The 24232-nt window shown below is 38.1% G+C and overlaps 2 protein-coding genes, 1 long non-coding RNA gene and 1 other non-coding gene across 5 annotated transcripts; 2 read left to right on the top strand and 2 right to left on the bottom strand.

Annotated features, from left to right (window-relative positions):
- Window positions 1-2413: 2413 nt before the first annotated feature.
- On the top strand, window positions 2414-8730 carry Mp20 (muscle-specific protein 20 transgelin). The gene is made up of 4 exons (XM_033474435.2): window positions 2414-2570; window positions 5247-5458; window positions 5545-5665; window positions 8402-8730. Exons 1-4 carry the CDS (start codon window positions 2499-2501, stop codon window positions 8591-8593), a joined length of 597 nt encoding a protein of 198 aa, XP_033330326.1. The 5' UTR covers window positions 2414-2498; the 3' UTR covers window positions 8594-8730.
- A 3505-nt stretch (window positions 8731-12235) lies between these two features.
- Window positions 12236-16673, bottom strand: Idgf4 (Imaginal disc growth factor 4). 2 transcript variants are annotated; one of them, XM_076522453.1, is made up of 6 exons: window positions 16523-16673; window positions 15675-15810; window positions 14436-14689; window positions 13999-14302; window positions 13061-13223; window positions 12236-12959 (listed from the first exon to the last, which is right to left on the bottom strand). In XM_076522453.1, exons 2-6 carry the CDS (start codon window positions 15793-15795, stop codon window positions 12479-12481), a joined length of 1323 nt encoding a protein of 440 aa, XP_076378568.1. In that variant the 5' UTR covers window positions 15796-15810; window positions 16523-16673; the 3' UTR covers window positions 12236-12478. The 2 variants fall into 2 exon arrangements, with proteins under 2 accessions (XP_076378568.1, XP_033330325.1); XM_033474434.2 differs by having other exon boundaries at window positions 12236-12941; window positions 16523-16670.
- Window positions 15799-17076, top strand: LOC143259558 (uncharacterized). Its single transcript, XR_013033564.1, has 2 exons — window positions 15799-15938; window positions 16427-17076. It is a non-coding gene; the product is annotated as an uncharacterized LOC143259558 (long non-coding RNA).
- A 6330-nt stretch (window positions 17077-23406) lies between these two features.
- LOC117222662 (U2 spliceosomal RNA) lies at window positions 23407-23598 on the bottom strand. The gene has a single exon (XR_004490738.2). It is a non-coding gene; the product is annotated as a U2 spliceosomal RNA (small nuclear RNA).
- Window positions 23599-24232: the final 634 nt, after the last annotated feature.

The following is a 24232-nucleotide window of genomic DNA, read 5'->3' on the forward strand; positions in this document are numbered from 1 at the left end:
GACAGTAAAAAAATCCGGACCACACGGCCAACACAACTCGCAACATCTTTCCAACATTGAAGAAATGATTAAGACCCGGTAATAATAGAATACCTTGAATACCAGATGCGCCAAGCGCAGTTCTTATGAAAATAATTAATCACGAAGCGCGGAGATTTAAATTTGGACAGTTCGTATTTAAATCGCGTCGGAACGCGGCGAAAAGTGCGCGATACGAATGACGAAGTGGAGGAACGCAGGACGCCGCGGATTATATTTAAACTTGACTAAGTAGCTAACGATTCCGCTACGGAACACAGTATTTCGTATCAATTGGGTTAATAGATCCGCCGCTTGCGTGATCATTCCTTATCATTTCTTGAAGAAGGAATGCTTTGAAAAATGATCCGTCAAACCGAAGCGACGATGTGTCTGTCCACTTTACGATAATTTCTCCCTAATTCGCGCTCAGATTGCGCACAAAAATGGACGATTTTTATAATATAATATATACAGGGTGTTCCAACATTATGGTACTTCCGGGAAATGAGGGATTCCTGAGGTTACTTAAAGTAACTTTTTCCTTAACGAAAATGAAATCCGCAGCTATGTTTACGAGTTATTAGCGAAAAACACTGACCAATGAGAGGCGAGCTCATAGAGCGTTAGGCGGCAGAGCCAATTAGCGGAACTGGGCCGCCCGTTGGCTCTGCCGCTTCGCTCCAACCGAGCTCGCCTTTCATTGGTCACCGTTTTTTGTTAATAACTCGTTAACGATGCCTCGAAGAAAAATTTTGTAAAGGAAAAAGTTACTTCAAATGCAAAAATAAGTCGAAAAAGAAGAATAGCATTTTTTTATTTAAGATTCCGTTCTCAAGAAAACTGAGTTGAAAGATGCGTCAAATTCGCGTGGTTTGTAACATGACGAGAGGTAGAATCGGTATGTCATAACTAGACACGCCAGTTGATTCCTATTCAGTAGTATTACTTTCTCAACGTAATTTTTTTTTTCAAAAACGGAGCCTTAAACATAAAAATATTATTTCTCTTTCTCGACTTATTTTTACATGTAGAATCATCCCCTTGCAGGTTACACCACGATTTTCCGAACACCCTATATATAATATATGATATAATATGTATACAATATAATAATATAATATAATAAAATATATATATAATATATATTATAATAAAATAAAATAATATATATTAATATAATAATGTAATTTTAAATGTAATAATAACCTTGACAATCGATAACTATAAAAACGAGCCGCGAGGCTCGAATAATCGTATCTTCTTTTCCCCAAATTGTCCATCTTCGTGCGCAATCTGAGCACGGATTAAGGAAAAATTATCGTATTTGTTATGGAAAAACTTCGGCCGACTTCGCGGCACGCCATGGGCCTTGGGCCTGTCTCCTTCGGTCCTCCGCTGTCCTCGGTTTCACGTGAATTCAAAAAGCGGCTCGTATAATAATAGTCTGACCTATATAGCGGCTGGGTTATTCACAGAGATAAAAAAAAGAAAAAGAAAAAAAGAAAACGCACACGGCACTTTGCGCAACCGAAATTTCGTTTACCCATTTCTCTTTCTCCCCGTTTCTGGTCCAGAGCAATGGGTACGGTGAAACGAAAAAGGGACGTTCGAATTGCGTTCGAATTTCTATCGCGATTTTGAAACGAAGACCGATGGTCGGCCTGATGGTCCTGCTGCACGATGGCAAAGTCAATATTTACATTAAGTAGAAACATCCGTCGATAGCCAGACGCGGCTGTTGCCAGTAGCATCCGGCAGTTCGCGCGCCCGCAAACGAGGCCCTCGAGCGCGAAATGCGGCGCGTTCCACGCTTTCTCGCCGAGCCTAAAGAGTTCTGAAATATTCGGTCGAGTCGTAAATAACTTCCGATGCAGCTAGATAGAATCTATTGTTCGTACATCCATCCACTGTATGAGTCACCGGGTCGAACGAGTCTTTTTGTTTTCGCTGAATAGACAAGGGTTCCAAATAAATGAGCAGAAGCGAGGAAAATAAATGAAAGAAAAAACAGAATAGATGTCTGATGAGAAAGGAGACGGGAGTTATTTATACGACTCGATCGTGTAGATAACACCGGACGAGTCTCGAATCCTTGAATTCTCTCGGGTCCTCTGTGACAGCAGCAAAGAATATGTGGGAGCTTGTGGCGGCCGCTTTCGAGATGATCGCAGATCGCGTTCGATCTCCAAGAGCCTCGTCGATCTCTCCAAGCAATTTGTCCACAGTTGGGCCGCGTCGGGACCTGTCCGTCACAGCTTGGCAGCCACGGTTTTTGGAAAATCTACTGAAACGGACAGGTCGCTAATATTAGATTCTCGATAATCGTGGAAGCACGCACACGCGAGCATATCCACCCACCGAACGCCGCCTTTGCTAGTCTTTTTTCGACGTGTTAAGCTGCACACTGTCGGCGAAACGCGTGGGCCGTGTTCCTGCCGTGTGTCGCCGCCGGTATAAGAGGGGTCGGTGCTCAGCCCATGCACTTCAGTCCACTAAAAGAAACCCACCACCGTACAACGATGGCTCTTGAACGTCAAGTGCGCGCCAAGGTACGACCCTAACCGTGAACCATACTGTGCGCCGATCGTGCCCGGAGGATCGTGAGAGTTCGAGTGACCGACCCTTGGGGAGTCCCGTAGTACCACTCTTGAACCAGTGAATTGTGACGTTCCACCCTCTGGCGACTGGAGAAGCTCTTGTCCAACTTGCATCCGTTTGGTCGTGTAACAAATTCGTTCGCGGACCTATGATAGTTAGGAAGAGACAAGGAGAATTACACGAATTCGAAGCGATAAGGCAGATGAATATTGAGATACGTTCTCGCGGGGCTGTTTCTATGCAACTCGGCTTAAACGAAAGCTGAAGGTGCCTACTTTAAGATGGGGTAGATTAGGTCGCGATAGAATGACGAGATCATTTTGAAAAATTAAGAGGAATCGATCTCTGACATCGTGGGGTTCGCAAGATTCGAAACGAAAAGTTCAGATGAATTTTGGGATACGCTCTCGCGGGGCTGTTTCTATGCGACTCGGCTTAAATGAAAGCTGAAGGTGCCTACTTTAAGATGGGGTAGATTAGGTCGCGATGGAATGACGAGATCATTTTGAAAAATTAAGAGGAATCAGTCTCTGACATCGTGGGGTTCGCAAGATTCGAAACGAAAAGTTCAGATGAATTTTGGGATACGCTCTCGCGGGGCTGTTTCTATGCGGCTCGGCTTAAATGAAAGCTGAAGGTGCATACTTTAAGATGGGATAGATTAGGTCGCGATAGAATGACGAGATCATTTTGAAAAATTAAGAGGAATCGATCTCTGACATCGTGGGGTTCGCAAGATTCGAAACGAAAAGTTCAGATGAATTTTGGGATACGCTCTCGCGGGGCTGTTTCTATGCGACTCGGCTTAAATGAAAGCTGAAGGTGCCTACTTTAAGATGGGGTAGATTAGGTCGCGATGGAATGACGAGATCATTTTGAAAAATTAAGAGGAATCAGTCTCTGACATCGTGGGGTTCGCAAGATTCGAAACGAAAAGTTCAGATGAATTTTGGGATACGCTCTCGCGGGACTGTTTCTATGCGGCTCGGCTTAAATGAAAGCTGAAGGTGCATACTTTAAGATGGGATAGATTAGGTCGCGATAGAATGACGAGATCATTTTGAAAAATTAAGAGGAATCGATCTCTGACATCGTGGGGTTCGCAAGATTCGAAACGAAAAGTTCAGATGAATTTTGGGATACGCTCTCGCGGGGCTGTTTCTATGCGACTCGGCTTAAACGAAAGCTGAAAGTGTCTACTCTAAGACGGGGTAGATTAGGTCGCGATAGAATGACGAGATCATTTTGAAAAATTAAGAGGAATCGATCTCTGACATCGTGGGGTTCGCAAGATTCGAAACGAAAAGTTCAGATGAATTTTGGGATACGCTCTCGCGGGGCTGTTTCTATGCGACTCGGCTTAAACGAAAGCTGAAAGTGTCTACTCTAAGACGGGGTAGATTAGGTCGCGTTAGAATGACGAGATCATTTTGAAAAATTGAGAGGAATAAGTCTCTGACATCACGGGGTTCGCAAGATTCGAAACGAAAAGTTCAGATGAATTTTGGGATACGCTCTCGCGGGGCTGTTTCTATGCGACTCGGCTCAAACGGAAGCTGGAAGTGTCTACTTTAAGACAGCTTAGATCAGATTAGTCAGTTCGCATCGACGACTGCATGGTATTATATTTTATTACAAGAGAAAGGAATTATTACATGACCTAACTGTTTGGCATTATTGCTAGGATTATCCTAAATCTAAGCTCGCTCACATTTGACAGAGGAATTCACGTGGATCTGATCGTGAATTGTAGCTAGATCCGAAACTTTAGCTGTCTAGGCTTTAGCTAGGGTTCATACGGTCTAATGAGGATCCGATATTAATTGAGAATCCATGTATAGCCAATTCAAATCTAATCTGGGAATAATAGAAAGCTAACTGTACTGACTTAGCACAGACCTGCCAAGCTTTAATCTTGACACCATCTTAGGTTTTTAGGTCTACGGAGACTAAGGACCTCTGGTTTACAATTCAGACTTAGGTCTCGGATTCCTAGGTTAGGTCTAGCCTCGACATAATCCGAGTCCATGGATACAAACTCAGATTTAGTCCAGGTCTGATTAGGTTACAATCTAGACCTAGGTCTCAGCTCTCCAGACGTAGACGCAAATCCATAGACCATTTCTGATCAAATCGTAATAGCACTTAACTTTTGGACGGTGGACCTTACCCGAGCAGTTAGGGCAGCCACGGCTGCATCCATTCAAGTCTTAACGATTCATTTTCGTTTGTATATTATCAAGTTCGTGATCATCAGCTTCGATATTAACAGCTAATAATTACATAGAACTGCCACGAAATTAGAATTTAGACGGGACGTTTGCAAACTCTGGGTCCAAACGGACCCGGCGCCCGCCATCCGGGTAGTTAAACGTGACTCGAAGCGAGTTTGAACGAATCGAACGACCACGCCGACGGTTTTCGAGCTTCTCCAGTGTTTGCAACCAGAGAGTTCGATCGTATTCTTCAAGAGTCGATCTGATTTTCTAATTCTCTGGCTTCGCAGTCGTCTCGGCTGCGCCATTTTCCCGTAACGGCGGGAAACGCGACGATTTGAAATTCCTTTCGGGAACGATCGATCAATGATTTTAAAAGACGACGATCCGTCTTCGTTTCCGGCTGTGTAGATCGCGGCGAAGCGTAATCCCGAACAGGAGAAGGAGGCCCAAGAATGGATCGAGTCGATCCTTGGCAAGAAATTTCCCCAGGGTGAGTCGTTCGAGGACGTGCTCAAGGACGGGCAGGTGTTGTGCCACCTGATGAACAAAATCTCTCCCGGATCGGTCCCCAAGATCAATTCTTCCGGCGGCCAGTTCAAAATGATGGAGAACATCAACGCGTCAGTAACATTTCATCGAAGATCGATTATCAGTTCTGCCTTGATATCTCGTAGCGTGCTAACGCGAAGGTCATTTTTCCATTTAGGTTCCAGAAAGCACTGAAGGAATATGGCGTGGACGACGTCGACGTGTTCCAAACCGTCGACTTATGGGAAAAGAAGGACATAGCGCAAGTAATCACCACTATGTTCGCCCTTGGTCGCACGGTAAGTTCAATTCGGAATTCGTTCCGTAATGTCTATAAAAATCTCCCTAATTCGCGCTCGGATTGCAAACAAAAATGGACAATTTGGGGAGAGGAGATTCGATTATCCGAGCCTCGCGTTTCGTTTTTATAGTTATCGATTGTCAAGGTTATTATTACATTTAAAACGATATTATATTATATACATATTATATAATATATTATATATAGGTATATATGTATATGTATAATAATATATACATATTATATATATATATATATATATATATATATATATATATATATATATATATATATATATATAATATTATAGTATATTATAGTATAGTATAGTATATTATTATACATATTATATACATTATATTATAAAAATGAAAAAAGCAATATATATATATAATGTATAATATAATATCGTTTTAAATATAATAATTCTTGATCATGGGTAACTATAAAAACGAACCGCAAGGCTCAAATAATCGTATCTTCCCTTCCAAAATTGTCCATTTCTGTGTGCAATCTGAGCGCGAATTAGGGAGAAATTACTGTAATTCGATCAATCGTCTGAACGCATGACTCTGACGTTATCTAAAAAATATCGGACTTTAACACTAGATCTACCAAAGCAACAGACTCTTTCTTTTACAGTTTCTGATATTATAAATTATATAATAAATTATATTTCTAGGAGAATTTTATGCTATAAATTTAGAAGAACAATATAATATAAATATAAGTATAATATAATAAGTAATAAAAAAGTATATAAATATAATGTAGCAGAATAAATAGGAGAATATTATATTATAATATAAATCGTATGAAGTTCAATTAAATCCAGTCTTGGCATTGTTATAAAACAATATACTTTAACCGCGTTGGCTTGGGCTTGGTAGTTCTAGTGTTAATTGGATACTCTAAGTGGAACAAATACAGCCAGGAAATGATTGTCAACGTTTTGGCACATTCGCTTCCATCTCTTTTGCATCGACCAGCTCTGCCAGATAATGTATCGCCGCGCGATCATTAACATGCAAGAACGACGCCGTGGTTGTCTCGACGATCCGATATACAGTAATTTCGCCCAGAAATGCTCGGAAGTCGGAATTGAAACCGGCAGATCTGAGAATACTAAGTCGCGATTCTTCGAGCCTCGTGGCGCGCAAAAAAAGACAGCGGCCAGCATGCCGGTGTACATTAATATGAATACATAGTAATGCTAGAATAAAAACGATGGCTTAACTATTTTATTTCTAATTTTTTGTCACGATTCGGATCAGGCAATTCGGAGGCCACGTGACACGATTCAAAGGCAATTCGGAGGGCACATGCCACGATTCGACGGTCCTAGTATAAAATAACCTAATAACTACCACGTATCTTCTAGCTCCGCGGTTTTTCTTACTTGACTCACATCCAAACAGACCAATTTGTGTTGTCTTCCGGGAATTCGACGTGGCAATAAATTACATAGGCGTCGGACTAGCACGGGGAAATTCACAGCAACCCGAAATTTGGCATTTCCGGGATAAATTACGGTAAAACGAACTTGGGTGACTTAAGATCTATGAATGAGTGCAATGTCGTCGCCATTTAAATCGGTCGTTTGTAAATTTCGACTTCGCTTTACACAAAACGTTTCCAAATATTTCTTCTGCCTCGAAGCACAAATGCAAATATTCGTAATATCCGTCGCTATTGATTTCAACGACGAAACTTGCGGTTGTTAAATATTCCACTCGATTTTAACTAGTTACCTGTGGCGTCTGCTTTTTAGAGTCAAGCGACGACGAGTATACTCGTCGAACACGTCGCTGTTCAAACGTTGGATCGAAAAGACGGTTTTATTTGATAAAATTAACAATTTTATTACTAATATTTACTTATTCGCTTAACATTAACATACACTAATATACATAATAAACGAAAAACGCAGGAAAAATCAAATACTTGTGAAAGTTAAAAATTCAAATTGCCGCTGTAGAGCGATATTCGGCAACGCAACGAACGACACATAAAGGCGCTTTGCACATCGAACACCAATATCGTGAATTATTCATATAATTATTCATATTTTTTATTTTGACCTGGCCTCGAAATATTTTAAACATCTTGAAATTTGAGAACATGTTTTTGTTTCCACTAAAATTACAATTTAAATAGCCAATGATCACTGCTTTTTACGCACACAAAATATTGCCACTTCTCCACGACGAGTATACTCGTCATGACACAAAATACTACCACTTCTCTATGACAAGTATACTCGTTACGACGCAAAATGCTGCCACTTCTCCACGACGAGTATACTCGTCATAACACAAAATACTGCCACTTCTCTATGACGAGTATACTCGTCCTGACACAAAATACTGCTACTTCTCCACGACGAGTATACTCGTCCTGACGCAAAATACTGCCACTTCTCCACGACGAGTATACTCGTCCTGACGCAAAATACTACCACTTCTCCACGACGAGTATACTCGTCCTGACACAAAATACTGCCACTTCTCCACGACGAGTATACTCGTCCTGACAAAAAAATACTGCCACTTCTCTATGACGAGTATACTCGTCAAACGCGGCTAACTGACTAATCAGGACAGATAAAATCGCATCTATCTAGATCTGCCAGAAATCAGAGACGCGTCGAAATAATTCAGTTTCGTTCACTCGTCGAAGCTCGATCCTCTGCAAAGTTCCAAACGTTTTCATACGGCCACCATTGTTTGCGCAGACGTACAAGCACCCCGAATGGAAAGGACCCTACCTGGGACCGAAGCCGGCGGAGGAATGCAAACGCGAGTTCACGGAGGAACAGCTCCGGGCTGGCGAGGGTGTGATCGGCCTCCAAGCAGGATCGAACAAAGGCGCGACCCAGGCGGGCCAGAGTCTCGGCGCAACCCGCAAGATCCTCCTCGGAAAGTAGACCAGGATCGTAAGCGAGCGGCGCGGCGCACCCTTCTTAGACTCCAAAATTTCGATTTTCCATTGTACATGTATATTATATATTTATTTTGTATTTTGTAATTGAAACAATAAGAATATACCATCTATATTACTATATATATTATTTATCGAGCGTGCAGGCCCCGTTTTCGTTTCCTGCGTCGCGCCGGCTGAATCACCGGGGCACGTATATTATCCCCCGAAACCGCTAAAAATACGCGCGGTCGGAACGAGCGCAACAAAATTTTACAACAGCTGACGGAGTTAATAGAAACGCGAACGTCGGTCGCGACTTCTGTCCGCGCGATTCATTCGTCCCGGTGATTTATCGAATAAAATGCACCGTTCATGCCCGGTGTCCCGATATCTTACCCAAAAATATCGGATCGGCGACTGGCAACCTACCGACTTGATTACGCGAGATGATCTCATCGGACGTTTATTTGCCAATTGACTGGACGATCTCAATTTTTGTTTAAAACCGTTCTCGGATGGTGTAGAATAAATGAACGTCGTTTTCCACCGTTATACCACGCCGTTGGCTTTCCACCAATCTTCTCGTTTCCGAATCGATCGAATTTAATTATTGAATGAATTAGTAGCAGGGATGCCGGTTGGCGTTTCTATGGTAAAGCGAGCATGATAAATAAATAAATAAATAAATAATATAATATAATATAATAAATAATAAAGTAATAAAATAATAAAATAATGAAATAATAAAATAATGAAATAATAAAATAATAAAATAATAAAATAATAAAATAATGAAATAATAAAATAATAAAATAATAAAATAATGAAATAATGAAATAATAAAATAATGAAATAATGAAATAATAAAATAATAAAATTATGAAATAATGAAATAATAAAATAATAAAATAATGAAATAATGAAATAATGAAATAATAAAATAAATAATTATTATACATATAAAAAATATTATTATATATATAATAATATTTTTATTATTTTAGAGAGAGAGAGGGAGAGAGAGAGGGGGGGAGAGAGATAATTAATTGACCATTTATGCTGAATTTAATAATCGATTGCGGCAATTAAAAAGCTGCAATTAAAAGGCTTCACGTGACAAAAGTTGACTTTTAAATTGCGCAATGGCGTAAATAAAACTGTCACCGTGTCTTCGAAGCATCCTCGGAACGACTCGGCCGACTTTCTTTGTCTTTTCCATTGCCAAGATTCACCGCCCAATTCCCTCGGTCCCGGTCTAATAAGATACTCCCATTAAGCGAAACACGTGTTAATATTTACGAATAGCAGCAAGGAAAACATAAATATTCTACTGTGTCCGCGATCTATAAATAATTGTTTATTCGACCGGCTGTCTATTATTGCGATGATATTGGCCTCATCTCCGGCTCGGGTCTCTTCCAACAAGTACATTTAAAGTCTGAGAGAATAAAATGTAACCCGATCTCGGCCCGATGATGCAACGCACGAAAACGTTCATAAATTCGAGCACTATGTATATAATATCGCGTCGAAGCATTGTTGCGTTCGTCAACCGTCGAAGTCGTCGGCTTGAATAATCTTGGAAACCGACTGAGAAAAGAATGGAATTTTTTCGAGGGAGCGTCATTTTACAGCTCGTCGTAAGCTGAGAAATAGCATCGGGATAGCTTCAACGACGTTTCGGAATTCGTGGAATGTCGTGCAATGAAACATTGTGCACCGCGGTGCGTCGAATAACAACAGGTGGATGACGATCAGTTCGACAAGTGTTGGCCCGCGCACCGAAATAGTGATATTGTAATTCGCGGTGTGTATCGCGGGTGTACACATGTGCCGTAAGATTCCATTTGGCACGGCCTTCGTCGCAACAGGTCGGTCTAAGTTTATTTTCGATGCTTCCAGACCGGCGCGAGGCGAATCAACGCGTTTGCTGTGTAATCCTCGTCCGTGGAATCCTCGATGGAACGCATTTGGAGCTACCTAGATAGGGCATGTGTCCCAGTTTCCGTGCCTGTCCCAATTTCCGTGTCCCCCTCCACTCCACCGGATTAAAAACGTATAGAAAAAGGAAAGTTTTATATAGATCCCTTATTTTGAAAGTGATGTAAGACCATTTAAAAAAAAATGAGATTACCACATAATTTGTGATTAATTTAGTGTAACTTTTTTTATTTATAACTAAAAAATGTGGACCCCTGCACCGCTTTAAAAATAATATATAAATTGATACCTCTCCCCGAATTTTACATGTAATAGATGAACGCAATAATAATTAAATATATAATAATTTATATATAATATTTATATATTATAAATAACATAATAATAATTTATATATAAAATTTTCCCTTTTCTATACGTTTTTAATCCAGGGGGCACGGAAATTGGGACAGTCACGGAAACTGGGACACCTACCCTATATATTCATCAAATTGCAACGAAGAGCACGAATTGAAGATATTAAATCTTTTGATTTTCTAATTCTCCAACGGTTTTTTGATAGACTTTATAATACTTTTTTTTTTTTTTGTGACACCGTCTTGATATCGCTCGCAAGATGACTAACAAATGCTGATGGCATTCAATAGAAAGTGGTTCTATTACAGGTGTGAACATTAAAGTGTTAAACATTTAATTTTGTTTGATTGTGCACGCAAGGAATATATTTGTATCGTGCGTTGTGAATTTTCATGGAAGAGTAATGAAATATTGATTTTTATTCCAGCGCGAATAATTATTGCCGTTTCAGTCGTAAAGGAGTATGTAAATTCCGGCAAGAATCATTTGTTCGATTTAAACGTCCGTACAGCGCCACTCCACGTGGCGGCAAAACGCTCAAACTGTTAGTCAAATTACCGATTGTAACGGATGCAAATAATGTAAATTCCTATTTCATCACCGTTATTAGTTTTCCATTTTACCGTCAACAATATCAATGAATTTTTAGGGGCACATGTAAATATTGATTTAATTATTCATTATTCGTAATCAATGAATTTCTTTTTTGAAACAGATCTGAATAAATCTTCGGAGCAGTAACACATAAAAATCTAAAAAAATATATTTTATTTGTAAATACATATTGTAATAATTTAAACCCAGGATAAATGCCCTTAAAATGTTTCAATTAAGAGGAGCTTTTATAATATAATTTGTTAATTTATTTCGATATACACCTTTCATTCCAACGCTTTTGTTTAACATTTAAAGAAATTTAATCTGTTTCGCTTGTAATGAGTCGACGAAATGCTTTCGATAAGTAAATAGAGACGTAAAAGAACAAACAGGTAAATTAGACATACTAAAGTCCTAGAACGAAAATTGAAACAATGTATTTTATAGGTCTCGGTAACTTATATACATGCTGAAAATTTAATTTGAATCGGTTCACCTTGTAATGAGTTACATACGAATAATTGAAGATAGTGAAATAGCACGTTTTTATGACCGTTTGCATCTTATCAGCAATCTAACGTGTGCAACATACTTCAATCGTAAATTTCCAATCAAATTTCAATAATAAAGTTTACTGTACTACATCATTAAAAGGCGTACGGAAATATGATCTAGGTAGTGGGATAAAACGGATTGATTGATATGGCTGCACCTCGAGATTTCCACCCAACGGATAAGAAAAAGAACAGCGTTTGAAAAAGTATAACTTTTATTGATCGGTATCGCTCCGTCAATGGATTCATTTGCTCCACCATGCAAGAAGATAACAAAACATTTAGTGCAGGACGTGCACAAAGAAACGGAATACAAAAAGGAGGAAACAAAACATCGAAAGGCTTTCAAAACCTGAGAAAAGATGTCGAGGAATAAGTAAAATGTACAGGAGTTCTCTGTCGATCTTTCTCAGGATTCATCTTCAGTCTCTAATCGTCCTTTACAACTTGTATTTAGCGCCTCTGATGATGGGGTATTTATCACCGGTACAGATACCCCTGAAGTCATCCAACGACAGGTCGTAAATTGCTACACCGCCCAAACCCTTGGCTTTGGCATAAGCAGCCTTGTCCCCAGCAGTGTTAGGGTTCTCGTACCCAACCCAGATACCATCGGCACCGGTATTCTCGTCGTAAGCTTGGAAGGCGTAGCTGCCGTATTTCTTGGACGGGTCGTTTACGTATCTCAGACGACCAACGGCGCTCTCGGTCAACCTGGTGCACACCTCTGCGTACGAGAGAAGCCCTGGGATGGTCGTGTGCGGCCCTTCAGCACCTGGACCATCGGCAACGAGAGGTGGCACACCTGATATTTGGCTCTCGGATGTCAGTTTCCATGTCCTAGCGAACGTGGGGATTCCCACAACAATTTTCGTGCCTGGCGTGCCGTTGTCGAGCCAATACCTTGAAGTAGCATTCATACTTTACGGATATTTTTGACTTGTAACCCGGAGCAAACAGTTTTAGCCGATCTAAATTATTTTTTGATACTCTATTATTTGAAAAATGACGCCCATTCTCACCTAGATGTAGCGTCAATGTTGTCATCAATGACACGTCCATAACTTTCGTAGATGGGTGCAGGGTAGTCGGCTTCCTGGGGATTGCGTTCTGGTGACTTTTGGTCAAAAGTGAACAGATGTACGGCGTCGATGTTAGGCGCCAACAGTCTAGCGTCATAGTAAACTGAAAAGAAAACAATTATAAACATATTATTATTATTTAATTTTCCAATAATCTGACATATTTTCCTCCCACTAAATCCTTCCTGTCTTTCTAATCTCCATTTTTCTGTGTGCACTTACGTCCTAATAAATAGACTGCGGGTCTTTATACGAAATAAAAATTGTTTGCGTGTGTTGCAAAAGACACGAGCCGCTCTTGGAAGTTTTATTCCTTCTTTTAATAATTTTAGTAGATCATGAGTAATATGTCGACATTGTTAAATGCTTTTCATCTGTCCACTGTTACAAATTGCAAACTCGTATTTTTGTTATAAATGCATGAAATCCGCAGTCTATTAATAAACGTAAGAAATAATTCACACACGCATTATTTACAATTACTTTCCCAACGGAGTCACGCGCAGTGCAGTCAGGAAAAGTCACTACGCGAAGCGACGAATACACAGCGAATCCCGCACAACGGCGTGGGGCGTGTACCGGGTGAACATTGTAATTCCGTACGACGACGGCGACGCGACGCAGAGCCTCGACCCGATCGTAGTTCAGAATTGTAATGCACACATGCGAACACTGATTACAGATATTTAAAGCGCTGACAGAAGCATTCATGTTTCTGACACGTTCGCGATCTCATTGCAAAACGAGGAAAACAGAAGCCTCGAATCACCGCTCTGACCAATTTACCTCTACGTTTCTTAAAATAAGGAAACTATTGATTCTCATAATTTGACTACGACGACGAAACACTTATGCGGACGTTGAGGATCGATACCGACCACTGCTGTTCACATGCGGCAGGACAGTGATGGTCAAAGCCTTGAACTTGGGCCTGAGCTGGGCCTTCAGATCACGGACCAGAATCGTGAAACCGTCGCGGTGCTCTTGTTCCTTGTCGTCCTTGAATTTTCCATAACCGAAGGTTTTCTTGACGCCATGCCAGAACGAGCCGAGGGTGCTGCGTTGTTTCTTGACCTTGACTGGAGGGAACTGCCATGCCAGATCGATTCCATCGAAGTCGTAGTCGTTAAGCAGTCTGTTCACGGAGTTGATGAACTTTGATCTAGCAGCTGATGTCTCTGTCTGCAAAGGAATAGAGTAAACTCGTTGCATTCGATAGACAGGAATAGTTAATTAAAAATTAGAGGTTATGTATGATCGCGCGAACGTTCTGTTTACATTTCGTGCCAGTTGAACGTAGCTCAGAAATACTTACAGCGACAAGGTATTCGTGAGTCTCCTCCGGGGGGTCAGCATTGCCACCGATGCTAAGGTAAACCTTCAGATCCGGGAAGGCTTTCTTCAGTTGAGGAACAAGCCTGTAGTAGGCGTAGCCAGCACCAGTGTCAAGATTAGGATTCAGTGATTGAACTTCAAAGTTGTCAGAAGTGATCCCAGCAAATCCATAGATCAGGTGGGTGCAAAGAGAGAGTGCCGAACGAGCATCGTCCAGCTGGAACTTTCCTGGTCCTGAAAGGTATAAAAATGGCTGTAGAAAAATCCTGTTTCCTTACGTTGCTTTACGTTGTTTTGCTTTGTTTTGCATTGATTATTTACGTTGTTTTACGTTGTTTCACTTTGTTTTCACGCTGTTTTACGTTGTTTTACCTTGCTTTACGTCTCACGTTGTCTCACGTTGTTGTTTAAAACAGTATTACGTTGTTCTGCGTTGCTTGTACATTGTTTTCACGTTGTTTTACTTTGTTTCGCATTGATGATTTACGTTGTTTTACGGTGCTTTACGTTCTTTGCTTTGTTTCGCGTTGTTATTTAAAACGGTATTATGTTGTTCTACGTTGTTATACATTGTTTTTACGTTCTTTTATATTGTTTTACATTGCCTTACGTTGCTCTACGTTGTTTTACTTCGTTACGCATCGATGATTTACGTTGTTTCACGTTGTTTTACTTTGTTTTCCTTTGTTTCGCATTGATGAGTTACGTTGTTTTACGTTGTTTTACCTCGCTCTACGTTGTTTTACATTGTCTCACGTTGTTGTTTAGAACAGTATTACGTTGTTCTACGTTGTTATACATTGTTTTTACGTTCTTTTATATTGTTTTACATTGCCTTACGTTGCTCTACGTTGTTTTACTTCGTTACGCATCGATGATTTACGTTGTTTCACGTTGTTTTACTTTGTTTTCCTTTGTTTCGCATTGATGAGTTACGTTGTTTTACGTTGTTTTACATCGCTCTACGTTGTTTTACATTGTCTCACGTTGTTGTTTAGAACAGTATTACGTTGTTCTACGTTGTTATACATTGTGTGTTTACGTTGTTTTATATTGTTTTACATTGCTTTACTTCGTGTTACGTTGTTTTTCTTTGTGTCGCATTGTGTGATGATTTACGTTGTTTTACGATGCTTTACGTTACCAAAAATATAAGAACGGTGATCAGCAGAATTGAGAGAATGCGAGTGATAAGAATGTGTTTTTCAAAGTGTTTTACCTTGTCTTTCAAAGGCTGTGCTGTTCCAGAAGCACACCACCTTGTTGTGTTCATGGGGATCGGCGCTGAGGGCCAATTGAGCAGAGAACGCCACGAAGGCGACAAGAATCAACACCTTCATTGTCGCAGACTGGTCCTGGAACAAAGCACAATTATCGTGGTTTAGTATTCACTGTTACACTTACGCGGCAGAATCACACCTATATAGTACTTAGCGCATAACTACATATGGCGGCCTTCAGAAGACCAAGTCTCTCCAATTAGGTAATTCAAGAATTACAGTTGTCGAAGGAAACGGATGGAATTAACTCTCGGACGGCGGGCGCCGGGTCCATTTCGACCCGGTGTTCAAAACGTTTCGTCTAAATTCTAATTTCGTGGCGGTCGTATGTGATTATTAACTATTAATATTGGAATTATTATAAATATTATATGTAATTATTAAAAATATTATTGAAATTATTGGTCTCAACAGAGAGGTTTTAATAACATACAAATGAAAATTAATCGTAACGATTTGAATGGATCGAGCCGTGGGAGCCTTAAATGCTTAAAAATGTCCGCCGCGTCCAAAAGTTAAAAAAAAAAACATTGCAATCTCCACTAGAGGAACGACAAGTTTTTCCTTTTTTTTTAACAAAATGTTTTACCAAGTACTATTACTAATAGCGAACAAGACTAGAGTTACTTTCACTGAAACTTTTAAAATGAATTTTTGAACGATCTATTGTAACTTCTTGAAATCCCTCAAGGATGATGTACAGTGTCAAGGATGGCGGTGTATAACTGTAGCAACGAGTATACGCGTTGGCACAATGAACTGAAGCAGCGCCATAGGCAGGTCTTACCTTTTGGAAAGGAAGAAGCAGACTGTCTGGAACAATTTCTTCGGCTGGGACTTTGATACCTTGGCCTGATCTCTGTCGAGGTAGTGGGGCTTGTCGCTGTTACGTCATCGCCATCGATCTTCTTCCAGTGGTGGTTTCTCTTGATGCACAGATCCTGCTGATACGGAGGTCCGAGAACCGAAGGCCGAAGGTCCGAAAACTTTCTCGGAACGGATCTCTATTGGAACCTTGGATCTCCAACCGACTCGATAAACATCCTTTTTAAGTTTGCTATTTTTCCTGCTATTATTAGATGGACGTTAGGTCGTTGATCATGCTGTGTAATTGTAAAGAAATGAAGAACAATATTTATTGACTGTTTAAAATAATTTATGGATAGTCATCTTTGAATTTAGTTAAGTGATTAAACTATCTATAAATAATCGACAAAAATAAATTGGAAAGTGACTATATATAAGTTAGTTAAAGGAATTATTTTAAAAAATAAGTTAGGAATGAGTGATGCTATGTAATTGTGAAGAAATGACGATTTATAAAACAGTTATTCAGCGACAGTCTTTTGTTAACAGTTGACATGCATCAATAGTTATTTATTGTATCAATAGTATTTATTGACTGTTTAAAATAATTTATCGATAGTCATTTTTGAATTTAGTTAAGTGATTAAACTATCTATAAATAATCGATAAAAATAAATTGGAAAGTGACCATCTATAAATTAGTTAAAGGAATTATTTTCAAAAATAAGTTAGAAAATCACAATCTGTGAGTGATGTTTTTTCAAATTATTTATATTTTATGATCGTTACTGTTCATCGATAGTGACTGAATTTCTGAGACACGACAGTTGCCAATACAATGAAGAATAAGACGCAGGTCAATGTTTGCACAGGTTTTCTTCTAATCTTCATTGTGTGCTATTTTGAATATTTGAAATTGGAGGGTGAGGAACCGGGGGAACGCAGTTTCTATCCTGTCCTGTTTACATTGGCTATCTAACGTTTTATTCCACTTAACTATCGGAATACCAATATGTCTGCATTAATTTGTCGAAGCCGGGACCGCAACCTTTCACTCGGGTTATCACGTTTACGTGGAACGTCGTCATCGCGTCCACTAGATCGCTGATTCTTGTGTAATTATTCGTTCGAATATCGTCTTGTAAATTTTCTCGTACCGCCAGGATTTATTATCATAAATGTTCGTAATTTTCAATACGAACAATTTAGGACCACGTACATTCAAGCACAATAATCCACGACAGTTCGTTGTAATAACTAATTTTTGGTTTTATTTCGCAACGATTATTTTTTATGATGATTAGATGGAAACATTTGCCATTAATTTGTTAACAATTCCATGCAATTAATTCTATGCGCACATCGAGAGTATTATTTGTCTATAAAACGAAGGAAAAATTACTTGCATGTACAGAAAACCTTCGCAATCGTCTCCAGACGTGAAGAAAATTTTCCGACGATGCCTCATTGTGCCACGTTACAGCGTTTCATAATTGTCACGTACCGACAAACATTTAGGTATAGCCTGCACTAAACGGAACAAGAGCATTCATTGTTTCGCTACAATGGTTTCTTCGGTTTCGTTCATTTCGCAACGATAAAACGAAAATTATTTTTAGCATTTTTTTCCTCGTCGTTCGGATTTATATATTTGTTTCTCAAAACGAACATAAACATTTGTCTTTTGCAACGAACAAGCGAGAAATAATTTGATTTCGACGACGGCCAGAAAACATTTCGCAAATGTTTTCTACGCGTTTTGAGATTCATTGGCTGCCATTGCTTTCAAACTACATATTGCGAGGCCATCTCGGCGAGATCCGATTAGCATAATTCAATGTTTAGTATAACGTGTTTCATCCAGCATCGCCTATTTATCGTAGCCGGTAGATAAGACGGAACAATATAATTCGAAGGAAATCGACGTTTTAATTTATCTGTTCAAGGTTTGTTTTTAAGTAGATCGCAACGTAACGAGGACGACAATTCGACTTCCTTTAGGCTCATTGAATATGATCAATATACTCAGACGTGATCTCATCTTGGAACGTATCGCACAATCGTTTCCAATTACCTCGTCACGAGTCCGTCCACGTATACTTGCTAATTCACGTGTGAAATAGCCTTCGTCCATTTTTGCCCATCTTTGCCCATCACGCATGCACGGGTCACGCGAGTCACCCTTGTCGTTTCACGGGAAACAATTCATTCTGTTTGGAGTCTCCTTGACATTGAACAGCGGCATTCGTATGCAGAGCCTGCGTCCAAAATAACATAAAAGACACTGTCTTCGTCGCCTTCGCCCGAGCGGTCCATAAATTTCAGCAAACAGCGTTCGATTTTTACCACCTCCTCGTTGCACAGAAAACCGTTTTATCGCGTATCCGATAACTTACTTTACGTAAAACATCCGAACTTCGGGGTAATGTAAATAATAAAATGTTTGCTTGTAATCGTGGGGGAAGTACCGAGAAGTATTCTATACACTGACCGCAAACGACCGTTTTGCTGGCCGTACACGAATTAAACAGGAAAATATCGTTATGAAACTTCCCGGTAGTAATTTCGTTCTACGAAGGTATTTTACAAAATAGCCTTAATAGACGAAGGTGTCTTAAAACGATAATATTGTTAACAGTGGTGCCAAGTGCAATCATAATTTATTCTGAATACAGAAAATATTTAGAAATATTTATAGATATTTAGAAAATATTTAGAAATGTTTATAGATATTTAGAAAATATTTAGAAATATTTATAGATATTTAGAAAGTATGTAGAAATATTTATAGATATTTAGAAAATATTTATAGATGTTTAGAAAATATTTAGAAAATATTTATAGATATTTAGAAAATATTTAGAAAATATTTATAGATATTTAGAAAATATTTATAGACATTTTGAAAATATTTATAGACATTTTGAAAAGATCGTACCATTTGATAGCACCATGTTCGTTAAAATTGTTATGTTTGTTTTGGAAATACGAAAACACATGTAGCGTTAACCCGAACGGTGTACAAAAGTGATTTGACGACGGAACTAATTGGAACGTCTTTGATTAGCTGTCCATAAGATGTCGAATGTTTTCGAATTATTCCAAACGTAAATTATGCAAAGCGAGCAAGATCCGTACAGATGATTTCATCGAACCGACTGGAACATGCTCTCGTTTTATTTGCCAATGAGTCAGTCTCACACGTACACGTTACGCAAGCACAGAATACGATACAGGACGATAGTTCTGGGAAACGATTCACTGCGCTTCTAATCGCAGATCATGGCTATCGGCGGCGTTGAAAAGATCGCGATAACATGTGTACGAACACTGTTTAGGGGATTTATGATCCTTTGAGCCCTTGCACAGGCGGCAACTGATACCATCTGGCTGTCTCGAACAGTATTTGTATACGTAATTGTTTATATAACAACGTCGAATGAAACTGTTGCAAAATCATTATGTTTACTTAAACAGCTATGCAGTGCGAAAAGAAAGATATCCTCGATGATCGATGAACATGTAGCTCAGCACTTTTAATTAATTTTATTTTTTTTTTGTTTATATGTTTTTGTAACATATAATTTGCTTTTGTAATATTTTTTTGTAACAGGCTGATCTTTTCCCCTGGGAACTCTATTTTTGAATGGTTAAAAAGTGATTACATTTTAGAGTGTTATTCTTTTTATTATATCGACGATTTGTCCATTTTTGCCTAGAGACGGAACAAAGGAAATAATATAATTCGAGGAATTCAAATGTATGTTAAATCCTAGAAAAAGACAAAAATATAAACAATAAATTAAATTACACATTATTCTTGCCGCGTTCGTCATAACAATTCTGGCCAGAATTATTTGTTTCATTTACGGTATTAACCTCTGCAGCAGCAAATCGCTCACATTGGTTATTCGAAATTATCGACAGAGCAGGGAAATGTAGATAGTAGCGCCGCTTGTGCCAACATGTCGAAGCCATGCCATACAGCGCCAATTCAAGTAGTAGCAAAACGCTCAAACTGTTAACCAAATTACCGATAGTCGGTTGTAGGGGATGTAGAAAATTCTAAATTTCTATTTTAATAAAGTTTTTATTAACAAATTTTGTTGCGAACCACACGTTTCATCGCTATAAGCTTGATGGTTGCACAGGAAAGCGTCGTAGTGATATTGGAGATATAATGATTATATTTATTATGCGATACATCGCATTATATATTATATATGCATTATAATATGTACATTCTATCGTACACATATATTTTGCATATACTTACAGCTTTGCCGCCATTTTACGCCAAAGCGATTTCTTTCGTTCTGGCAAGGACCCTTATAACATCTCAAGTTTTCAATTTCTGCAGCGAGAACAGATTTGCACTAAACAGCCACCTAGCGGTAATGTTGGCGACAGAAAACAACTCCTAGCTCTAGCTGGCTCCAATGTTGTTTTGAACAGTATTTTAACCCTTTGCTTTAACTCTTGGACGACAATATACAATTGTCGATCCTTGCGGGTATTTCAAGCTTTATTCATCAATTTTTCAAAATATATTTTCAAAATACATCTCGTGAACATATTAGCCTTCTTGTTGTTCCTAGTGGAATAACAATTCACTTAATTTAATTGCTGAAAATTGAGTAATTATTTAATGATTTATATATACTGGATCGAAATTATCCGGTGAGAGCAATTCGAGTATTAAACGATTGCTTTTTGAAGTTTTATAAACTAATTACGTTTTGTTATGTTTCAGTTCTATAGTCTTCGTTTAACATTCCCTCCAGATCATGCCATAATCAGTGGCTCATTTCCTATTCATTAAGGGTGGTATAAATATGCCACAATTAGGGGTTTTCAGCAACCTTTTTAGAAAAATTAAATTACTTATGAACAAATAGTTCATAACACTATTGACCTCAAACAATTTGTAATGCTCCTGTACATCGATCCTGATATAATTATATCTATTTATGTCTTTGTTTTTCTTTTAAATTTAACCCGTTGATGGGCCATTAAACACTATAACTCCATATACTCTAATTATTCTAGTCCTCTTTTTATTAATTAATTACAAATTAAATTTAATTACAAAATATTGCATGAATTCTTGTAATTTAAGTTTTAAAGAAATATTTTAAAACGTCGTTAATGACCTGAAAGTTGATGCGAAGTTGAAATAGTTGTTGCAGATATAAATGATTTTTGACGTAACAAAAATGTATGTGTCGAAAATAGCACGGAAACCACTAATTTAAAAGTATAACAAAACAATATTTTGAGGGTACAGGAATGTTCAGGAGACTCTCTTGCATCGGTATCATGCATAAAAAGTTTATTTGTTATTGAAAATGTAGACAACGGATGATTCTTGCCACATTTGGTATAAGATGCAATTCAAAGTCCGGTACGAATTATCTGTTCCTGAAAATGTAAAATTAGCGCTACTACGCATAGTGGCAAAACGCTCAAACTGTTAGCCAAAATTATCGACACGCACTTTTCAATGTCTATCACTAAATGGCAATGGCAGCAAATTACAAGAAATGAGCATAAGCGACACCATTGTTATCTACCTGTAACTGACTATCGGCAATTTTGGCTAACAGTTTGAGCGTTTTCCCACTAGGTGTAATGGCGCTGTACGGGAGCTTCTTACGTTGCAAATGATTCTTGCTGGATTTTGCATTGTATCTTACGATAAATTCGGTAAGGATTATTTTTGTTTGAATAAAAAAATACAATTTCAATAAATTCCTATTAAGATTTCTTAAGTTTTATGGGCTCTAATTGAAGCTGCTAGAATACACTTTACGATAGGTTGATTGTTATTGAAAAATTATTCCGATAATGTATTAAAAACTTAAGGATAGAATAGGTTTCCAAAATACATTATAACGAATCACAAAGATATATAAAAATATTTCAAAAATTGGAACGAACCATGAAAATTATGTGCGATCATAAAAATATATAAAAATATCTCGAACGTGATAATGAATCACAAAAATATATAAAAATATTTCAAACGTTTCAACGAGCTATAAAAATGTATAAAAGTATCTCAAACGTTACAATAAATAATAAATGTATATCGAAACATATAAAACGTTATAATAAACTGTAAAAATATCTTTCCTTTTCTCCCCATTTTTCGAAGATTTTTCCAAAGTAATAACTAGACTGCGGATTTTATGCGTTTATAACAAAAATGACTAGGTCAAATACAAAACTAAAGAATTTGGAAATATTTTTATATTGTGTGCACTTTTTCAAAGTATTACAATAGAGTAAAGACATTTTCATAAGATTTACGTTTCCTACAATTAACTTACACAATTTTTATTTTGCATAAAGATCCGCAATCTAATAGTAACACTTCATCGTCGATCGTACGCATCTATTTACGTTTATACACATCATAAATAGAGCAAATTAGAAATACAGTAGAACTAAGAGAGACAGAAGCTTGTTCCTTTAATCCTATTTATGGTACTCTTCATCTTCTATAATTAATTTACCAAATCTTGTTTTCTACAATGTCTCAATTTGTATATTAATAACTCTGCATTATTTATTTAAATTATTATTATTATTAAAATATTTAAAATATAACTTTGATTTTTTAAGTTGTTAATTAGAACTCCTTTCGGAAATAAGTACATATTGCTGTTGACAATGGATAGCAATTTTCTTCACAGATCAGCAAAGGAAATCATTTTTGGACAATAAACCTAAATCCAGACCAGTCTCCAAATTACCAGTTGTCAGTGTAAGGAGACTGTGTTGAAATATAAATTTATTATTAAAAACTTAACAAGTAATTATTATTAAGTTACTTAAGGTACAAATTATTTTTTCCAATAATTAATTAGAGCCAATCTCAGCGGTACTGCAATGCCGAGCCGACTCGCGACAGAGGTGGAGCAAGCCCCAACACTCCGTCAATTTACAAAAAACAGATTAATATTCTGACCGCCCTATGGGCAGCGTACCAGATATTAAGCTGATAAGAACAGATACTACACTTTGATCTTAGCCATAAGGCCGAGAAGCGATAACTTTCAATTTTCTTTCGATCCTTATAACATATCAAGCTTTTAATTTCTGCAGCGGGAATAGTTTGCTTTACGCGGCCACCTAGCGGTCGCTCGTAGAAGTTTCGAACGTAGCGGTTGAACTCGATCGAACGTTACGGGTTACAGCCTGAGGTCGTAGAACGGGTGTCCCGAACAGGAATGTCAATAGAATGGATGCTATTTTGATTTCCTCTTTTGTTGTGTACAGTGGCCCACAAAAGTGTTCGCATGCCTTTCAAGATGCAATAATTTGTTTCAGAACTGGACTAAATGATTTTTAGATGATAGAGAGACTAGGCTACTAGACAATTACTGAAATGCTTAGTTTTTGACTGTAAGAGATCTTTAGCAGCCACTGTAGCCACTGTATGTACATATATTGTACTTTTAGAAACTTGTAGTTCTAAACCAGGGATGGGCACTATTTATTCGAAATAAAGGTAACAAATAAAACCGACAAATACGATAAATCAAACAAGATAACAAATAAGTTTATTTGAAATAAGTATACGTACAAATATAAATTCTGAAATATTACTTAAGAAATAATTTATTTCAAATAGTAATGCAAAATAACAAATCATAATATACATTAAAATATACTTGTTTTACGT

The sequence above is a fragment of the Megalopta genalis genome, chromosome 5, assembly GCF_051020955.1.
Source record: "Megalopta genalis isolate 19385.01 chromosome 5, iyMegGena1_principal, whole genome shotgun sequence".
In the NCBI taxonomy this organism is placed as follows: domain Eukaryota; kingdom Metazoa; phylum Arthropoda; class Insecta; order Hymenoptera; family Halictidae; genus Megalopta; species Megalopta genalis.